The sequence below is a fragment of the Cydia strobilella genome, chromosome Z (genome assembly GCF_947568885.1).
Source record: "Cydia strobilella chromosome Z, ilCydStro3.1, whole genome shotgun sequence".
Classification (NCBI taxonomy): Eukaryota; Metazoa; Arthropoda; class Insecta; order Lepidoptera; family Tortricidae; genus Cydia; species Cydia strobilella.
The window spans coordinates 24,314,770-24,332,922 of NC_086068.1; the positions used below are offsets into that span (position 1 = coordinate 24,314,770).

At 35.0% G+C, this 18,153-nt stretch overlaps 1 protein-coding gene across 1 annotated transcript in view; it reads right to left on the reverse strand.

Annotated features, from left to right (window-relative positions):
• The window catches only part of LOC134754330 (uncharacterized), a 39,669-nt gene extending 22,203 nt beyond the window's left edge, over positions 1 to 17,466 (reverse strand). The window contains exon 1 of the mRNA XM_063690597.1: positions 17,106 to 17,466. Within this exon, the coding sequence (XP_063546667.1) occupies positions 17,106 to 17,297 (192 nt within the window). The 5' untranslated portion in view covers positions 17,298 to 17,466. The remainder of the gene's footprint in view (positions 1 to 17,105) is intronic.
• Between the last annotated feature and the right edge of the window lie 687 nt (positions 17,467 to 18,153).

Genomic DNA, 18,153 nt, shown 5'->3' on the forward strand with positions numbered 1-18,153 from the left:
AGGTAAACAAACCAAAAGTAGCTAAGATACGCGAGCTGCCGCGGTCCGCGATACCTTCATACTCGTACGCGCCGCGGCCGCCGGGCCCGGCGCCCCCGGCGGGTTGGTCAACGACACCTCCTCGAAACTCATGAGGCCCTGGTACCTGCTCCGCGCTAAATTCAATTTTAAAACAGTTTTTTATCGATTTTGGCCACCGTAGCCTATGGAGACTAACAAACAACGCTAAGCGGTTTTCGTAGGGTATGAATGTTGCCATATGAAGGATGTCACTTGCGCGTTTCTGACTTATGAAGCAATTGTTTCTACTACAACATAAAATAAAATGTTTTTGATGGCCAACCAATGACAAAGCAGATGCGATGCAGCAGCGTGTTTAAGTGGGCTAATTTGAATTGAATCGAGTCTCCTTAAACAAGAAACATTTTATCGAAATGTATGAAGTTCTATTTTTATAATTGACTAAACCGTATCGATAAAATTCTTATGCTTGAGTCGGAAGTGCCATAGACTATCCAACGTTGAAAAGAGTAAGGTTGTAGTGTTGCATATGAAGTTGTAATACACAGATTATACTCGACGAGCAGAAAAAATATATTTCTAGTGCACGGGTATGTTCATAATAGTACGGGCGGGATGATCTACTACGTCATTTGATACAAGCATAAGCCCCATGGCATACGTTCATTAAAAGTGATGTAAAGTTTGGAAAAAAAATGTAACAAAAATTAGAATTGGCCGAACGAACCTAACAAAAAAAAGTTAAATTTACGTCATCTGATACAAAGATGAGGCTGGTGGCAACAGATAGGAATTTATATGTAGCTTCAGAAACCGCTCGTCTGCCAGTTCCTGTATGGCCGGAAGTGCGTCTGCCGGTCACTTTAAAGGTACCAAAAAGTGAAATTTTCGTCATCTGATACAAAGATGAGACTGGTGGCAACAGATAGGAATTTATATGTAGGTTCAGAAAACACGTCTGCCAGCTCCCTAATGGACGAAAGTAGCATCACTTTTATGAACGTGTGCCATGGGGCTTATCCTTGTATCAAATGACGTAGTAGATGATACGGTCCCCGCCCGTATAGGTACTATAATTGGTATTAAAGTAGCGAACCATGTCTATTCTAATGTACAAACAAAAACAGGTGGATCTGACTCATCCAGCCCGGATCCAGATAATTTAAGTGAACATTCAGTTGTGTGGTGTGCGCAGTCGCTCGGAACGAGCTTACGTAGTAGGACAGGTGTGCCTGGGCACGTAAACAAAAATGTACTACGAATTGGTGATTGATATTAATACTCGTCTTTTTGTAATTTTTTGTTTAAATTATATTAAAGAGTCAACAAGTATATCAACAGTAATTAAGTCGTCCATTTGATTTTAAGCTGATAAATTATAATGGTTATCATACCTTCCAAATAACATAAGACATTAATCAGAGATTCTAAACCTTTAACTATGAAGTTGTGATATATTTTAATATAGAGTGCCCATCTTTCTACTCATAACAACAATGTATTTTTTTTTATAATAGTTATTTGTTATACAGGGTGCAAAGTTGTATTTTACCCGCGAGTATGGAATTGAAACACGAGCAAGCGAAAGGATTTTATAGTTGAGTCTAAAATAGAATCCTGAGCGTAGCGAGTGTTTAAACACACGAGAAGTAAAATACATTTGCACCCGTGTGTAACACAAAAAATTTCCCCTCACTATAGCGAGGAAAGTGCAACATCCACAGGCGTTAAATCATTTTCATCACTGGAATCACTCATTTTACGATAATACGATGTTATAACAGAAAACTCTGGAAGTTGTGTATTTTTACGTATTTGTGTATTGATGAGAAAATTTTTGTTGACAATGTTGACATTTCTGACGATGCGTTTTGAAATTGCATCGACTCAACTTGTGCGTTCAGAATTACATTCAACATCATTTAAAAAACAAATGTTTCTTATGGAATTTTAAGGTGTGACTTAAAATTATTATACAAATCTAGATTAAATTCTCAAACCATTTATTTAATGATAATTAATATCGAACGAACCATTAGTATAAGCGTTTTACGTTTTGTTATCTGTCAAAAGCTATTTAAAGACGCTCCATCCTAGGTCAAATTATTTTCCTCACTAGTGGATAAAATGCGTTTTTCCCCGTTTGTTTTAAGGATAAAAGATGGCTTTCCGAGCTAGTGAGGAGAAAAGTTATTTTCTGAACCATCTAATGGACTTTTAGGCCAAGCAATAAGAAGGTATAGAGGGAAATGCTAGGAACACAATTTTTGACTCCGCAACTTTATTTGGACTAGTTAGGAGGTGAACATATCAAAAGTCCCCACCCGTAACCCTGGTGCCGCGGGGAGAGGGGGGTTTGAAGGTTTAATTTTTTTAGTTTTTCACATATCTTGGAAACTGCGTCTTAGCAACATTACTACTTAAACAAAACGAAAGCTGATTAAATTTGCTACAAATTTCATTCAGTTTTCAAGATATTCTCTATTGAAAGTTTATTTGGGGCTCTCAGTTTTATCTTGATATCTACATTCAATGAAGCTACTATGCCATGTTTGTTATCGTTTTCGTATAAATCGGGAGTGCCTAATTCATTTATGGTATCACATTGACACCATTCCGAAGTAAAAACATATAAACTTTAAACAAATACCTTTTCTAACTCCTCTTCACGCTTAAACCGCTGAAACGATTTAGTTGAAATTTAGTATAGAGATGTTTTAAGTCCCGAGACAGGGCATAAGATCTCAAAAATCATACTTTGAAGGTGTGAAATTTGGTGTGAGGGGAATTCAGCTTCTTCGCCGAAGTTGAATTTCTGAGGTTAATATTGTTTAAGTTTAGGTTTGAAGCTATGTGTGGTATCGTTTTCAACTAAATCAAACATGTAGACCATTCCAAATATTATTTAAATCGGTTCAGCGGTTATTGATTCCCCATACAAACTTCCACCCCACTTTTCACACCCTCAAAAGTTGATTCTGGTTATAAAAACTATTCTATGTACTGTCCCGGGACTTAAACCATCTCTATACCAAATTTCAACGAAATCTATTCAGCGGTTTAAGGGTGAAGAGTTGATAAAAATATTTTTTTTTGTTTTTACTTAGGAATGGTGTCAATGTTGATACCATAAATGAATTCACCACCCCCGATTTGTAAGAAAACGATACCAAACCTGGCCTAGCAGCTTCACTGATGTAGATAATCAAGATATAAATGAGAGCCCTAAATAAACCATCAAGAGCGGATATCTCGAAAACTATACAAGATATCGAAAAATTTTACTGAATAAAACTTGTCACAAATTAAATCACTTTTCATTTTGTATAAGTGGCTAGGTCTCTCAGATGCATAGTTTCCGAGATATAATCGAAAAACCGAAAAATGGAACCTTCAAACCCCCGTCTCCCCCCCCCCCCCCAGCACCAGGGTTACGGGCGGGGACTTTGGATATGTTCACCTTCTAACTAGTCCAAGCTACAAAGTCAAAAATTGTGTTCCAAGCATTTCCCTCTATAACTTTTTTTGAGCATTTATTTCCTGGCCTATTTGCTCCATTTTCTTCTTTTTGTAATGTTTTACAGTTAGTATTTTCCTTGCGTTGGTGAGGTGAAAATTTTTATGTTCAACATAGTAGTAAAGTTTATTTAAGCCTCGTGCTTTGAAACCCTCGCAACGCTAAAGATTGCCATTTTCGAATCACTCGCTACGCTCATGGCTCAATTTTGGTGTGTTTCGCTTGCTCAGGTATCAATATTAACACGAGGAGTTAAACAACAACTTTGCTTCTTTGTAAAACAGTAACTATTTTTTATCGTAAACTACAATAACAATATTGTATTATTTACAAATTATAATGTGAAAGTCGCTAAAATGATTGGTGGATAAATGGGGTAGTTTATTTTTCTTGATTGACATTTTATTTAGATTTAGATTTAAAGCGTATAATTGAAAAATGTTGCTGAATGGTAACCTAAAAATTACACTATAAAGAACCATTTGCCTTCTGTCTAAACTCTGAACCTATCTAGAATGGAGTAATGTTGTGCCATCTCTCTATTTGTTGAGTAATCAACTAATCAATAATAATTTTCTAATTACTTTTGGGCCACCTGCACCAGGGGTTAACCGGTTAAACCTGGAGTTACCATGGTTACCAGTACCCACAATTTGACATTAAAATAGATCCCTAACGGTTTGACCGGTTAATCCCGGGTAAGTAGGATGGTACAAGTGGCGCTTAGCGCATACGTAGCTCTATTTGAATTCTTAAACGTCTACTTTACTTAACAATTAATTTATTATGTAAGTATAGTAATATTGAAATTTCATCAAGTCAGGTATAATCTTACTTGAGATGAGATCTTCAGTTCATAATGTTTAATAAATAATGAGTAAGTCGGTAACGGTATTTGTCAGCGCTTGATTGATAATTATCAAGCATCTAAGTTAATACCGGTAAGACAATAAACAATAGCGAACGATCCCGTTTCGCAGTGGGTGTGTGATCGAAAATGAGTTCAGTTATGAGCGTGTAGTGTATGTACTCGTACAACGTACAGTCGTTTCCCTACCATAAGTATCCACTTTTCTATACAATTAGTATGGCAACTTGGGTACTTAAGTTGGGGCACCTACGACTACATCCCCCGGGACGTCCTTTCCCCGGGATGTCCCTTCGGGACGTCTCGGCGTCAAATCTAAGGATATGATAAGGAGGTCTCCCTCTAAACACCTAAATAATAACAAAAAAACCTACGTCTACATCTAACGCTCGAGCGGGATTACATAAAACATTACGGAAAACATTAATCCTGTACTGATAAGCGTTTAGTGGGTTATTTACTTAATATAAAATACACGACATATATCGTAGCAAGTGGAAATCCGTGGTCTCTGCCTACTGGTCCGGGAAATACGCGTGATTATATGTATGTATGTATGTATGTATGTATGTATGTATATTAAAGTATAATCAAAAGCATCATGAGAATGAAATCGATCCTATTTTTGATTACATATTGAGTATTATTTATTTATTATTTACGCATGCGGAATGAAATCTGGACAAACTTTTAAACATGTATAAAGTAAAAAAATAAATAAACTGAAATGATCTAGCCAATTTAAAGTCTATATATCTGTCAATTAATCCGGTAAGTTTCATGGACATCGGATTCTTTTTCTTAAAATTTGGACAACCGAGACGAGAAGAACAACGTCGCGAAACTGTATGTAATTTATACAGTACTTATTCGCTACGGCTGTAAGCGAAGATAGTGGAACATTTTGTGGAGGCCGGTTAGAGCTAAAGGTATGTGTATAATATTTTTGCGTCCTTTTTCTTTACAAAAAAATACCGCTAGAAAGCCTGGTTCAGGGACTGACTAACATTAAATGATAGGTATGATTAGGGCTACGATTCTATCTATCGAACTGTCTCAGTCAGATAAACATCACCTTATCAACTTATCAATCTCACAACTGAAGTGCCTGCACCACTCCTTTATTAACTTTATCGAGTAATAATGTAGCGCAGTCAAAATACGACCTCCACATTCTTTAATGAACTACTTACATAATAATCATAAATAAACAATAATAATAAACTAAACCCTTAAAATAGATCCCTAAAAAAGACTATTAAACTTTTTATTCTGGATTGTTAACATAAGGTTTATCAAATTAGGGATTTGGGTATCAATCGAATATTCGAAGCGAACAGAAATCGAGTCCAACTAATTGAGGAATCCTAAATAGTTATTGATAACCGAATGATCGATTAAAGCATTCGTAAAATAACGTAGGTAAACAAAAACGAAGATGATGATGATAATGAAGATCAAATGAAAATTAGCTGAAAACCGTAGTCCCCAGATCACCTTACTTAGTAATAGTGACTTGTAAGTGCACAATCCTGGAAATCGTCGTTCACGAACCTAAATGCGATGTTCATGTGATTAGTTAATCAGTTTGGCGTACTCATGCATTAATGCACGACAGGAACCGATTCAGGCCGTCAAGAAACTCAATAATAACTCATAATCGTTTCACTCGTAAAACATAGGTACTCTATTAGGTATTAAGTGGAAGCAATTAAAAATGTTATTAAGGTACAAATTAAGTGATAGTTTATAGTTAGAATTAGTAGTAGTAAAATTCTTTATTGCACATAACAAATACTAATAAAAAGAAAAGCAAATTTCGTAAAGAGCACAAAAGTACTTACATAAAATGTCACCATATAATTCACTGGGAACCATAATTTCTGTACGGTACTCGTACATCCCTAGTCGTAACGACAAGTTCGCCCTATACTTTACTGATGAGATGTACCTACAGTAAGTATTAGGTAACATTAACTAGCAGCGTATATGTGCCGTTGAGACACAACTTCTTTATAACAATACTTGTTGTAAACAAGGTTTGGAAAACAAGGGATTACTTATCGGGACAGTTGCTAAGTAGATAAATTAACTAAACAGGCTGTTTAATACAAATTTGGCAATAAGGGAAAGTCAGAAACTATATAATACTATGTCGATAGCTAAATTTATTCGTAGAACCTTGCTAATCAAAATATTAGAACGTCGAAATATTTTCTTTAAAAAAAAATGTGCTGTCGGTCTCGTGTTTTTAGGGTTCCGTACCCTAAGGGTAAAACGGGACTCTATTACTAAAACTCCAATGTCCGTCTGTCCGTCTGTCTGTAACCAGGCTGTATCTCACGAACCGTGATAGCTAGACAGTTGAAATTTTCACAGATGATATATTTCTGTTGCCGCTATAACAAATAATACTAAAAAGTACGGAACCTTCGGTGGACGAGTTCGACTCGCACAGTATCTCCCAACACCAGCATTAAGTACCTATGTCTCATTTAAAAATTAGCGGTTACAAAGAAAAAAACATTTTAAGTATGTTATGAATATTTCAGTGTGCTTGTTGCGACCGAACGTAGTACTTAGATATTTTTGCAATAACCGTTGAAATGTCAAGAACGACAATTTCTCAAAGGCTCAAAGGTCTCTCTAGAGCCCCTGTTGTCCCTTTACTAGGCAACCTTTTAAGTGACCTATACAGTAGGTAAGGTGGAATCCTTAAAACTTGGATTACTGCAAAAAAATTATTTTATATCTTAAGGGAAAAATTATTGAAAGGGAAACATTTTGGTATATACTTTTATTTTAGCCCTCTACCAGCTATTAAATAAAAAAAGGTCAAGTGCGCACCTAGTGTGCCGTACAAACTTTAAATTATTTCAATTAGGTAACTGTAAAGACTTTTGACCACAAGTATACTGTCATTATTATAATATATATTTGCGTGACCTAATGTACCCATTGTATGTTGTTATTAGGGATATTTCTTTGTGTGTTAATGTAATCCGATTTATAAGTACTTACTCCATTCCAGATAGGATTAGATAGAAGGGAAAATGGTTCTATATACTTAGTGCAATTTTTAGGTTTCATTCAATAAGTAATATTTCTCAATTATTTATGCGCCCCACATCTAATAAAAAATACTACATATACATATAAAATAAGTGCATTCCCGTTGCCAGGGAGGTTTTGGGATTATACTGAGCAACTTTTATGGGACGAACCCCGAAATCGCGAAAAAAATTTGGCTGTTTCATACATTTTGGCTGGTCCATTTTCTATGGGAGGGTAAAAATTTTTTGCGATTTCGTAGTTTGTCCCATAGTAAAAGTTGCTCAGTATAATCCCAAAACCTCCCTGGCGACGGGAATGCACTTGTTTTTAAGCCATCCTGTATATACCTGTTTGACTCATAATTTACTTGAAACCCGTCGTTTTATGACAACTTCTACTCCTGTCCGGATATATTCCGTATATACCTACATGCAAATAACACCGTTTCTCTTTAGCCACTTACTATGATTATCTATAAGTTCGGTACGTTCGATGCTCAAGGTAATACACTTTCCTTACCTTTACAATAAACAGTTCCTGCACTTGAAACATCAACAGTCGTCAAATTAATTTCAGCCAATCAGTCATCTTGTCCAAAACTAAGAGATTACGAACACACACGGACAAATTGACATTTATTGTTGACTTGATATTTACGAAGCATATTTATTTCCACTCAAATAACGAAACTGAATTAAATCGCAGCTATTGTTAGTATTACTAGGTAATATTCTAAGGATATTTAGGTCTTGCGCGCATGCCCTGTAACTGCATTGATCTCTTGGCAAATCTGACAGCCTGGTAGCAGTGCAGCGATGTTTGCATTATCGATCATTGCTACTAGCGATAATGCAGTTGTAGTGCAAGATACAAATCGAACTTTAATTATAGTTTTAAAGGGTAATTTAAGGCTCAGTGTAGGGTTCCGTAGTTACCCTTCCGCCACAATAGGCTAAACTGGAGCTATTAGTATAGAAGATTGTTAACAAAGGGACGAAATGATGTTTGGTGCCTTTTACCCGAGTTAAACAATCTACTTTTTATATCGAATACGAGAAAACCAAAAAGACAAGGTAACTTTGCAAAATTAGTACTTATAGGTAATTAAACTTCCTTAGAACTTACTTTTAATCGGAGAAAAAATACATATATTAAAACACAATACAGAAACACAATGTCAAAAATTATACAAATATTAATAAATACCTAAAATGTAAAAAAATCTACCAGAGACTGAATGTCTGGTCTAAATAATCCATAGCGAAATAGCTATTTATGCAACAAGTGCGGAAAGTGTATGATTCCCGACGAGTGGAATTTTATTCACGAGCGAGCAAAGCGAGCGAGTGTATAAAGGAATACGAGTTGGAAATCATCTTTACACACATGTATCATACAATGTTTTACTATGCATTGTGCGAGTAAATAAAAAAACATATCATGGCAAATAAGTTTAATTATTAAAAGGAGTGTTTCAAATCGACACGAGTTGCAAATTACCTATTCGCACGTGTACAACGTTTTACAGTACATATGGCCCTTTAAACTTTCGCCATATGCACGAAAAGTGCTACTTGACGCACTAGTGCGAGAAAGTAGCACCATATGTACTGTAAAACATTAAATTCATGAATCTAGTATAACTGGATCGGTCATGAGGGGTGGCGGGAAATGACCGAACGGTATTGCGTATGGTCCCTCACGGGCGCACGCGTATAGCTGATGATTAAATTGCAATACTTAATGATTTGTTGATTAAAGTATGAGTTCTTCAGCGGGATTGCCTTACTTTTTAATTTTTTCTTTTTCGTTCTAAAACTGCCAATAGTCAACGGCATTACTCATTCAGCCAATGGAACTGTTTTTGAGGAATTAAATATTAAATAACAATTGGATGAGTAATAGTAGTTTATGTGACTGCTACATAATGAAAGACACTAAAAGTCGAGTGTGGGTTTATGAAACGTACGAAGTGAGTTTCATAATAGAATCACACGAGTGTTTTAATGTCTAATTATGTATAGTTACTGTGTATACTGCTTTATCTACACACATATTATAAACTTTCTATGATATTTTCACTAACCTCATATTACAGCCGACATTGGGGCATAGTTATTGCTCTCTGGCGGAATTCGCGGATATGAGGTGGCTTCTCCGAAATATCGTTATCGCACATTAAAAAAACAACAATACAAATTATTTTTTTACTTACAAACTAATTAAAAGATAAACTGCACGTCAAATAGCGGTAAAGAAAACTTTTTTCACGCATGTCACGCATCCGTAGTTTTTTTTTAAATTCAGAGACAAACTAGAGTGGGGGTCGATTGCCATATCATTCGATACCAACTAACAAGCGAGATTTGTCAAAATTGTATGCAATTGACATTTCATTTCGAATAAAACGTCATCTCGACTGATATTAGAATCTCAGAATAATGACTATTAGAATAGAGGTCAAATCAAATTTCTTTGTTTTTCAGAGATGTTCGAAATTTGAATGAAATAATTCCTAGGTTCCTAGTTGACTGCGGAATCCTAAAATTGTATATATATTGTGTATATTGTATTGGTATATAGGTACAAGTAAGTTTAGAGCAACAAATACCTACTGCTCACGCTAGAAAACCAAATGCTGTTAAGGGTACTGCGAACTGTATACAGGCCTGTGTAACTCAGGCAAAAGGGGGACAGCCGGACAGGTCTCGGTCATTTTATTGGTAATATTTTGTGTGCATGACTTACAAAGTAACAGTATATTGATAATCCTTATTTTCATTTTAACTGACTTAAAAAAGGAGAGGGTGTCCAATTCGTCAGAAACTTGGTTTTTTTTTTAAGTATGGACTTCGAGTTTTCTAAGACGACTGGATCAAACTGGAAAATTATACAAAAGTGATTTAGGAATTTTCTCGGTTATCACCATTTGGTGAACTGCTGATAAAGTTCCTGAAAGAATGGCATTATAGGTAAACTGTTTTGTGAAGCTGTTTCCTTTTTATTAAAAAAGTATTATTATGAATGAAATAAGAACTAAAATTTATTTTTGATGAAGTTTTTATAAGAAATCCAGTGAGGCTATGTTGCAGGAAGAGCTGCGTTACGTTTCCACCCATGCTAGGGTCTGATCATACTCGTAAATCTATTTTCTCACATTCAAAGCAGCAGGCTCCAAGGCGATAAACAATGGTTTTTCGCTATCTCCCTTTCATATCACGAGAACGTTTGGAAGCACAATTGTATTGCTGTGCCACTTCCGCCGTAGAATGAACATTATACCGTATTCTCAAACTGATTGCTGAGTGGTATATTTGACAGACATTACTTTATTTGAAGTGTTTCAAGATAACTATTTATCGTTTGCCCTGGAAAGTAAATATCGCCGACTTCTGTCTTAAAGCAGTCCTTATTGTTTGTTACATATATTTACAGTCTATTTATGGTTTCTCTCTGGTAAACATGGACAATAAAAGAAAGTAAGGTAAACGTTCTGATGAGAAACAGGAACTAATATAATTAGAACAATGAGGTTGGCATTGTGCCTAATATATCTACATGGAGTTCGTATATATGTCCCAGTATAAACTCTGGCTATATAGAATAATAAGTGTTCTAGACAGATGTCACTTCTCTTGTAATCGTTTGCCTGTGCGGATGCACAATATATTTTGGATTGTTTAATATGGTATTTCATTGAGTAGTCCATGCACGGAATATCCAACAAGACATTTACGGACACTGCAGGAACATTTGTTGAATACGTGTCTAATTAGAAAATATGCTGCTGACCGATTTCTGTTTGAGTAGATATAAGGTTAGCTGGGTAAAGTGCAGATCATGGTTAAATGCGGGTTATCTATAAAACTAAGCGTTATTTTCAGTGATCGGGGTTTTGGATGCAACAACGCGATATATCAAGTTGAAATGGTAATTGCATACGCCTTTAAGCCCGCGATACCTTTTAAACTCATTAAAAATATGCTATTTAAGTGTAGGTATTATATTATATTATAGGATATATTTATATAAAACTACCGTAAAATGGGGTGAGTAGGTTTCGCGGGGAGAGTTGGGTTATGAATGGGGAGAGAATGTTTGAAAGGGGGGTGAAATGAGTTTTTAGGGCTACTGCTACAAAAATAATGTATTCCAATTTAAAATGGAGCTATAGTAATACTCATAATAAAAAAACGATCCAACAATCTTACGAGGGACTACGGGGTGAGGTGGTTTTTCCTGTTTATCGTCAAAGTTATTAATTGGAACTACCCAAAATAAAATAAAAACTAAAATACAAACGTCCGGAACACTTATTATATACACCGTTCAATTTGCATATGTAAAAATAAAATGTTATCGAGGTTTGAATGTCAGTTTTGCTCCTACTCACCCCATTTTGCGGTACATAAAAAAATAAAGGAAAAAATTAAAGATAGACAGAAAGAACACAAATAGAATATAATCATGGAAGAATAGGCATGATGACAGATTTTGAAAAACTGTCCTATAATGTTAAGAATCATAAATTATTTACTATGAATAACACATTTCTGCATTTAATAAAGGTTTAGTAGGAAAAAACTACATTTTAGTTTTTAGATTTTAAATTCGCTCCAAAACGCTTTGTAAGTGTCATGGCGTCCCTAGTGACGTCAAGTTCATATAAACAAAACGCACGTTTGTTTATTTCGTATTATTAAATATGAATACCAAAGTGTATAAATGTTGTGCGGTTCCTCAGTGTAATAATACATCAATAACAACTCCTAATAAGTTATTTGTGCATGGTCCACACAATAAAACAACACGAAACAAGTAGCTTAAACTTGCAAGGCGAGACAATGGCCGTAGTGCCTAAGACTCATCTTTATTTTTGCGAAGATCATTTCGATGTGAGTATTTAATTTATTTTTTAGTTTCTATACCTAACAGTATCTATTTTGTTTTAGGCGTAACTTTAATATAAAAGTTACATAAGAGTAGGTTTTTGAGGTTAGGTTTCAAATTACACCAGTGTTGTCATTAATAGATAATGACAAAAATTATAATATGAACCTGCTATGGAAGACACATAAAAAGCGTTTTTACAGGATTTGGATTTAGTTAATTACTTGGTTCGGCTGCCAATTCGGCCGAGCTCCTCAAGCGGCTCCTCAACCATAAATAGTGGTTGCATATTTGAGCCGTTTGGGGTTGAAACTATGGGGCCTTGGGGGGAAAGTGCCCATAGAGTTTTTAAGGAATGTAGCCGCAGGTTAGTAGAGTTGACGCGTGACCAGAGGGCTGGTTCATATCTAGCACAGCGGATCAGCATTGCCATACAACGTGGCAATGCTGCCAGCCTTCTGGGCACGCTGCCAATAGACGGTACTGATTTGGGGCAAATTTTTTATTTATAGTTTATTTTTATGTTTAGTTTTTAATTTTAGTTTTTAATTTAGTTTGTAATTTTGATTTTAATTCTTACTTGTATTTGATGTTAATTACTTAAATTAGTATGATTTTTATATAATTATAAATAATGTTTATTGTACTTACAGGGAACTTTTGACATTTCTAAATTCTGCTGAACAAAAGTCTTCGTTTGATTGTAAAAACTCTCGATTTGCCTTAGTAATCATAATCATAATCATCTACTAAAATTTTATTTTAAGACGGGTCAGAAAAAAAAACTTGTATAATTTTTTTACCAATTTTTGGAACACAAAAACATTATTTACCCAACCACGAAAAAAAATGTGTGGAAACTTGTAAGCTTCCCTAAGAGAATATCCCCTGAAAGGGTATAAGCGCTAAATCTGGATTCAGTTATTATTTTCTGTAACAAGATGTATTTTTTCCGCACAGTTATCTAGGACTTTTTTGTGTAGAATTTAATAAGCTTTAATGTTGCCTTACACCATATTTTCATAGAGAACGTATATTTAGAGTAAAACGCAAATTTCTCCAGGATGGTACACATTTTCCAAGATGGCTGCGATTCCTCGAGGTTCCAAATGTCAAATAGTGTGGACATAAAAAAGAGACCTTTAATTAACATACATACCAAATTTCATATCTTTGGAAGGATTTCGAGGTGAGACTTGATCCGATTGTACTAAAACTCTTTACGACGACTCTACTAAATCGCATCACAAAAGATTGACGAAAACCAATCACGAAACCAAGCCGGCTTCAGTAAAAACTACTATAGATCACCTTTTCACTGTTACGCAAGTTATGAAAAAATGCAGAGTACAAAACACGCTCTACATGGCATTTGATACTATAAAACATAAAAAAACTTTGGAAACCTTTAGAAAAACAAGGAATACATAATAAATACATAATATGATTGAAAACCATGTATTTGGAATGCAACGTAAAAGTAAAACTGAAAAAACCAGAAGAGTCGTTCGATATCGAAAAAGGAGGTAAGACACAGGAAGACACGATATAACCGAAACTTTTTATAGCTCTTCTGGAATTAATTTGTAGGAATTTCAAATGGAATAAAAAAAGGCATAAATGCAGGCAGGAAGCGGTGTAGCTCGCTGTTGAGGCGATGGCGCGCCAGCTCGAATACCATCCTCTGCACGTTGGCCGACAGGTGGGGGGACGTGGGACTCACCGTGGCTGAACCACTGGGTGCAGCTACATGCCCCATTATGTAAAATTCTGTTATAATATTATGTTTGTACTAACCCTAGATTTAAGTATTAGTATGTATGTTGCTAACACATTATGGACTTTTGTTCGTAATAAATTATTATGATAAATATAAATGGTAAATACTTATGTAATTTACGGTTCGCGGATGAGATTATTTTACTATCGAAATATCACGAAGAGCTTCAAGAAATGATAAACAGGCTTAATACAGCGATCGAAACATGCGGACTACATATGAACCCAGACAAAACTAAAGCAATAACAAATGCAATAAAAAATCACAGAGTTAAACAACTTCCGAAAATCGTTTTTTCCAGATCGCGATTTTTGCCATTCGCAATTTTTACCATTTTATTTTTTCTTAATACGAGTAGCTTAATTTCCCGAAAGCATTTCTAACCAATCGCATATTTTTCTAGTAGCTTATTTTCCTGTTACGTTTTCTAACCATCCGCATAACTGGACCCGCCTGGCCCAAAACAGAAACGGCTGCCATGAGATAGATATAGAGAGATTTATTATTCCAAAATTATACATACAATTATAGATGGAGGAGGCCTTCCTCCAGAAATGGATTATCCCCGCCTAATAAACAAATAGGTTACCTAATTTTAGTTATTATTGTTTTTATTTTTACACGTTAAATAAGTTAATAATTATGTAATTTTTCAGGGGAATAAAGTTTTTTCTTATATATACTTTTATTTTTATTTATTTAATATATTTATAAAATATACGACATTAAATGAACAGGTATTGAGGTCATTCACCCCGAGTTGCAACCAAAACGCCGATCGCTGGCTTCCATATCACAGGGATGTTCCACACCAAAGAAGTGTTTTATATATGCTATAGATTCGGATACATATTTATCCACACAAAAAGGCAAAATTATACTTTTGTTAACAATTGAAATGAACTGACGCTCATAAAAAACTTTAAATATAATTGTAAAGAAGTGAACTATGTGTGCAACACTGTCACGGAATGCCATATTTATATTTAAAAACAAAAACGAAATTTAATAATTAGGTAAGTATTATATGGACGAGGCCAGGCGATGCATTTAACAGTCGGCTTTCAAAATTCGACTATACTTTAGTGACTTAGGTCGGTATTGCCAAAGGCACAAACGTGAACGTATTAGATATCTTGCTCGGTAGTTTTATTTATTGTTATAGGTCTTTTCTAAGTGGGTATATTCCATAAAAAATGGTTAATTAGGAATAAAATGTTACCATTACCGCATATTGCTTGAATCTACTGCTTCATTCAAAATTGAATTGACCTAAGTAATTCTTAAACAGTAGGTACCGAAGTGCACTGTTTAGTGAATTTCATTTAGAAAACTAAATTAAAATTATTATAATATAAACTTAATTGCCTGGGTGTCTGGCGACCTTCGAACGGGTGAATATTTCATTCAGCGGCTGTCTGGCAATCCAACGGGGAAATGCAGCAAGCGTTCTGGGGACGATGCCCCGGGATATATTTTAATAAAGCTTTGCGCACATAAGACACAACAATAATGATTTTTCTCATCTAACTAAAAGTAAGAATTGAAACTTTACAAAATACCTTTAAAATATATTTTTAAATGTACTTAATCTCAACAGCGGACGGTTCCGCTTACTAAACAATTTATTTAATATGATGATTTACTTAATTACTAAAATTGCAAGTAAAGTTAACCTTCCACTAATCATCAAGTTTTTAAATATGTACATCGTTTTCTAATTACATTATATTTGTAGTAAACAATGTATTGTCTTATGCAAAATTATAAATAAATATGATTTAGTGAGAAATGTAAGTAGGTAAGTAAGTAACCATCTTGTATCAAATAAATAATAATGCAAAAAATGCACTTTCACTTATCGTTGTACACCTACCTACGATTAAAAAACATAAAAATTTACTTCGTAAATGCGGTTGCCTACATTTACCGACATTGATGGAACTTCCGAGATCGTAAAATGTTTGAATGTAGAACCGTTGCAAGAGTAGTTTTTGTAACAATGGATAACTGAATTGGTAAATACGTGCCTATAGTAGGTATAGGTAACGCTTACAGTGGTGGGCACAGTCAGCAACAATAGTGGCGTATGAAACAACGCGCCAAAAGTATCTTATACTTTTATAAATTGGGAAATTGGGTACTCGTATATCTTAAAGTTCGCGTTCAAAAGTATCTGCTACAGTCCAATTAATTCTACATATAGAAAGATATATCTTATAGTTACTGTTAGAGAATGGTAGATACTTTTGACGCTGACTGTACCCCAATGCCTATACAAAAATTTGGTACGGTACGGGGATGTAGGGCGATTGTAAATGTAAAATACTTATACAGGTATATATTGTTATCATTTTTCACTTGTAGCATTTGCCGATCTGTGCCCTGGATTGCCCTAAGCTGACACGCTTGCGATTGAGAAAACGAAAATCAGGCGATTAATTTAAAATCATTATAAAGTTAGTTACTACAAAGGATCTCATCTCATAAAATCGCATTGCACTATAGTAAATATAGTAGTATTATAAGGCTAACCATAACCCACAAAGGTTTAGGTCTGCAATGTATACTAACTGAAGAGACTATACTAGTGTATATAGTATATATAGTATCTACATATCATTGATACATTGTATCATAGAAACTCCACCCCTGTTTCTAAACGAGAAGAATAAAATTATTCACTGAGTGAAATTCAATAGTGTTTAATTAATAGAAGTGGCTGAAAATCAGAAAATGTAAACAAATAAATAATTATGTCAGTCATAACAAATACTTACGTAAGTTTTTAATAGAGAATAGGTATACATAATATCTACTTGTATGAAGTATTTACACATGTATGACATAATTATTGTTGTATTTATAAGTACGATTGTGTGACAAATAAATTGTAATAAGATGTATGTAAGGTTTCAAATAATCAGTGCTTTGTTTGTTTTGTACTTCCATTTTACATCGTGACAAATACTTACATTATTAGGGTTTGCTTCTGCATTTTTTGTCTCGGGCCTTGAGCTCGAGCGTGGTGATCTGGAGATGTAACGATTAGAAAGTCTTCTAGCAAAATTGCTTTTGAAGTCCTCACATCGCATGATGGACTCGACTGGTCTGCTGAACTCTTCTTCCTGCTTTACAGTGAAGGTGTCTTGGTCTTGCATGTACATTTTATTAGTAATTTACGGTCATTATTTTAATTAAAGGCACGTGCTCATTAAAGTATTCGTGTTACAGATATTGAATGAAACGGGCAGGCCAGACTACGCCCAGCTCATGATGTGACGCGCCCGACGCCGGTTACGTTACATGTCACACTGGCGGACTCGACTCTCGAGCGCGGAGCGCGGACACGGAGCCCTCGCACTTCGTTGCCTCGGTTGCAGCGCTACACTGCACCAGACACCTGCCCGACGCGACGCCGCCTTTCCGACAACAGGCGGTCGGAACTTGTCACCAACTTACCACGCTGTTCATAATTTTAAATACGTCACTTTTATTCATGACGTTTTCTTTATAGTAAACCTAACTATGTATGTAAATGCCTAATTAATAATAATTAATCAAAATAAAATTACTCTGATGATAATACCTAATACCGACTACGATCTTGCGCAGCCTTTATACAGAGCCATCTAGTGGCATATTGATACACAGATTACCCAACCAATTGACTTTTTAACAGTAGCGAACCATTTGATAAATGCATAGTTCATAGAAAGACGTGGTTTTACACATTGAGCAGAGATGGCAGCGTAAGCTATTATTTTAATATTATGCTTTTTTTTTCATTTTAATAATTTCAATTTATTTATTTCCTTTAAGTACAATTTTAATTTACATCATGTTGTTCATAAGAGCAGGAAACGATTCCTCCGTACTAGTAAAAACTGTATGACGGCAGGAAGTACCACCTCTCCCGGATCACATTTACTCTTATCTAGCAGTAGGTATACATGTATTTGCGCAGTACTAGATATATATATATATGTAATATTGTATAAAGATGACGAGAAAATGAAAAAA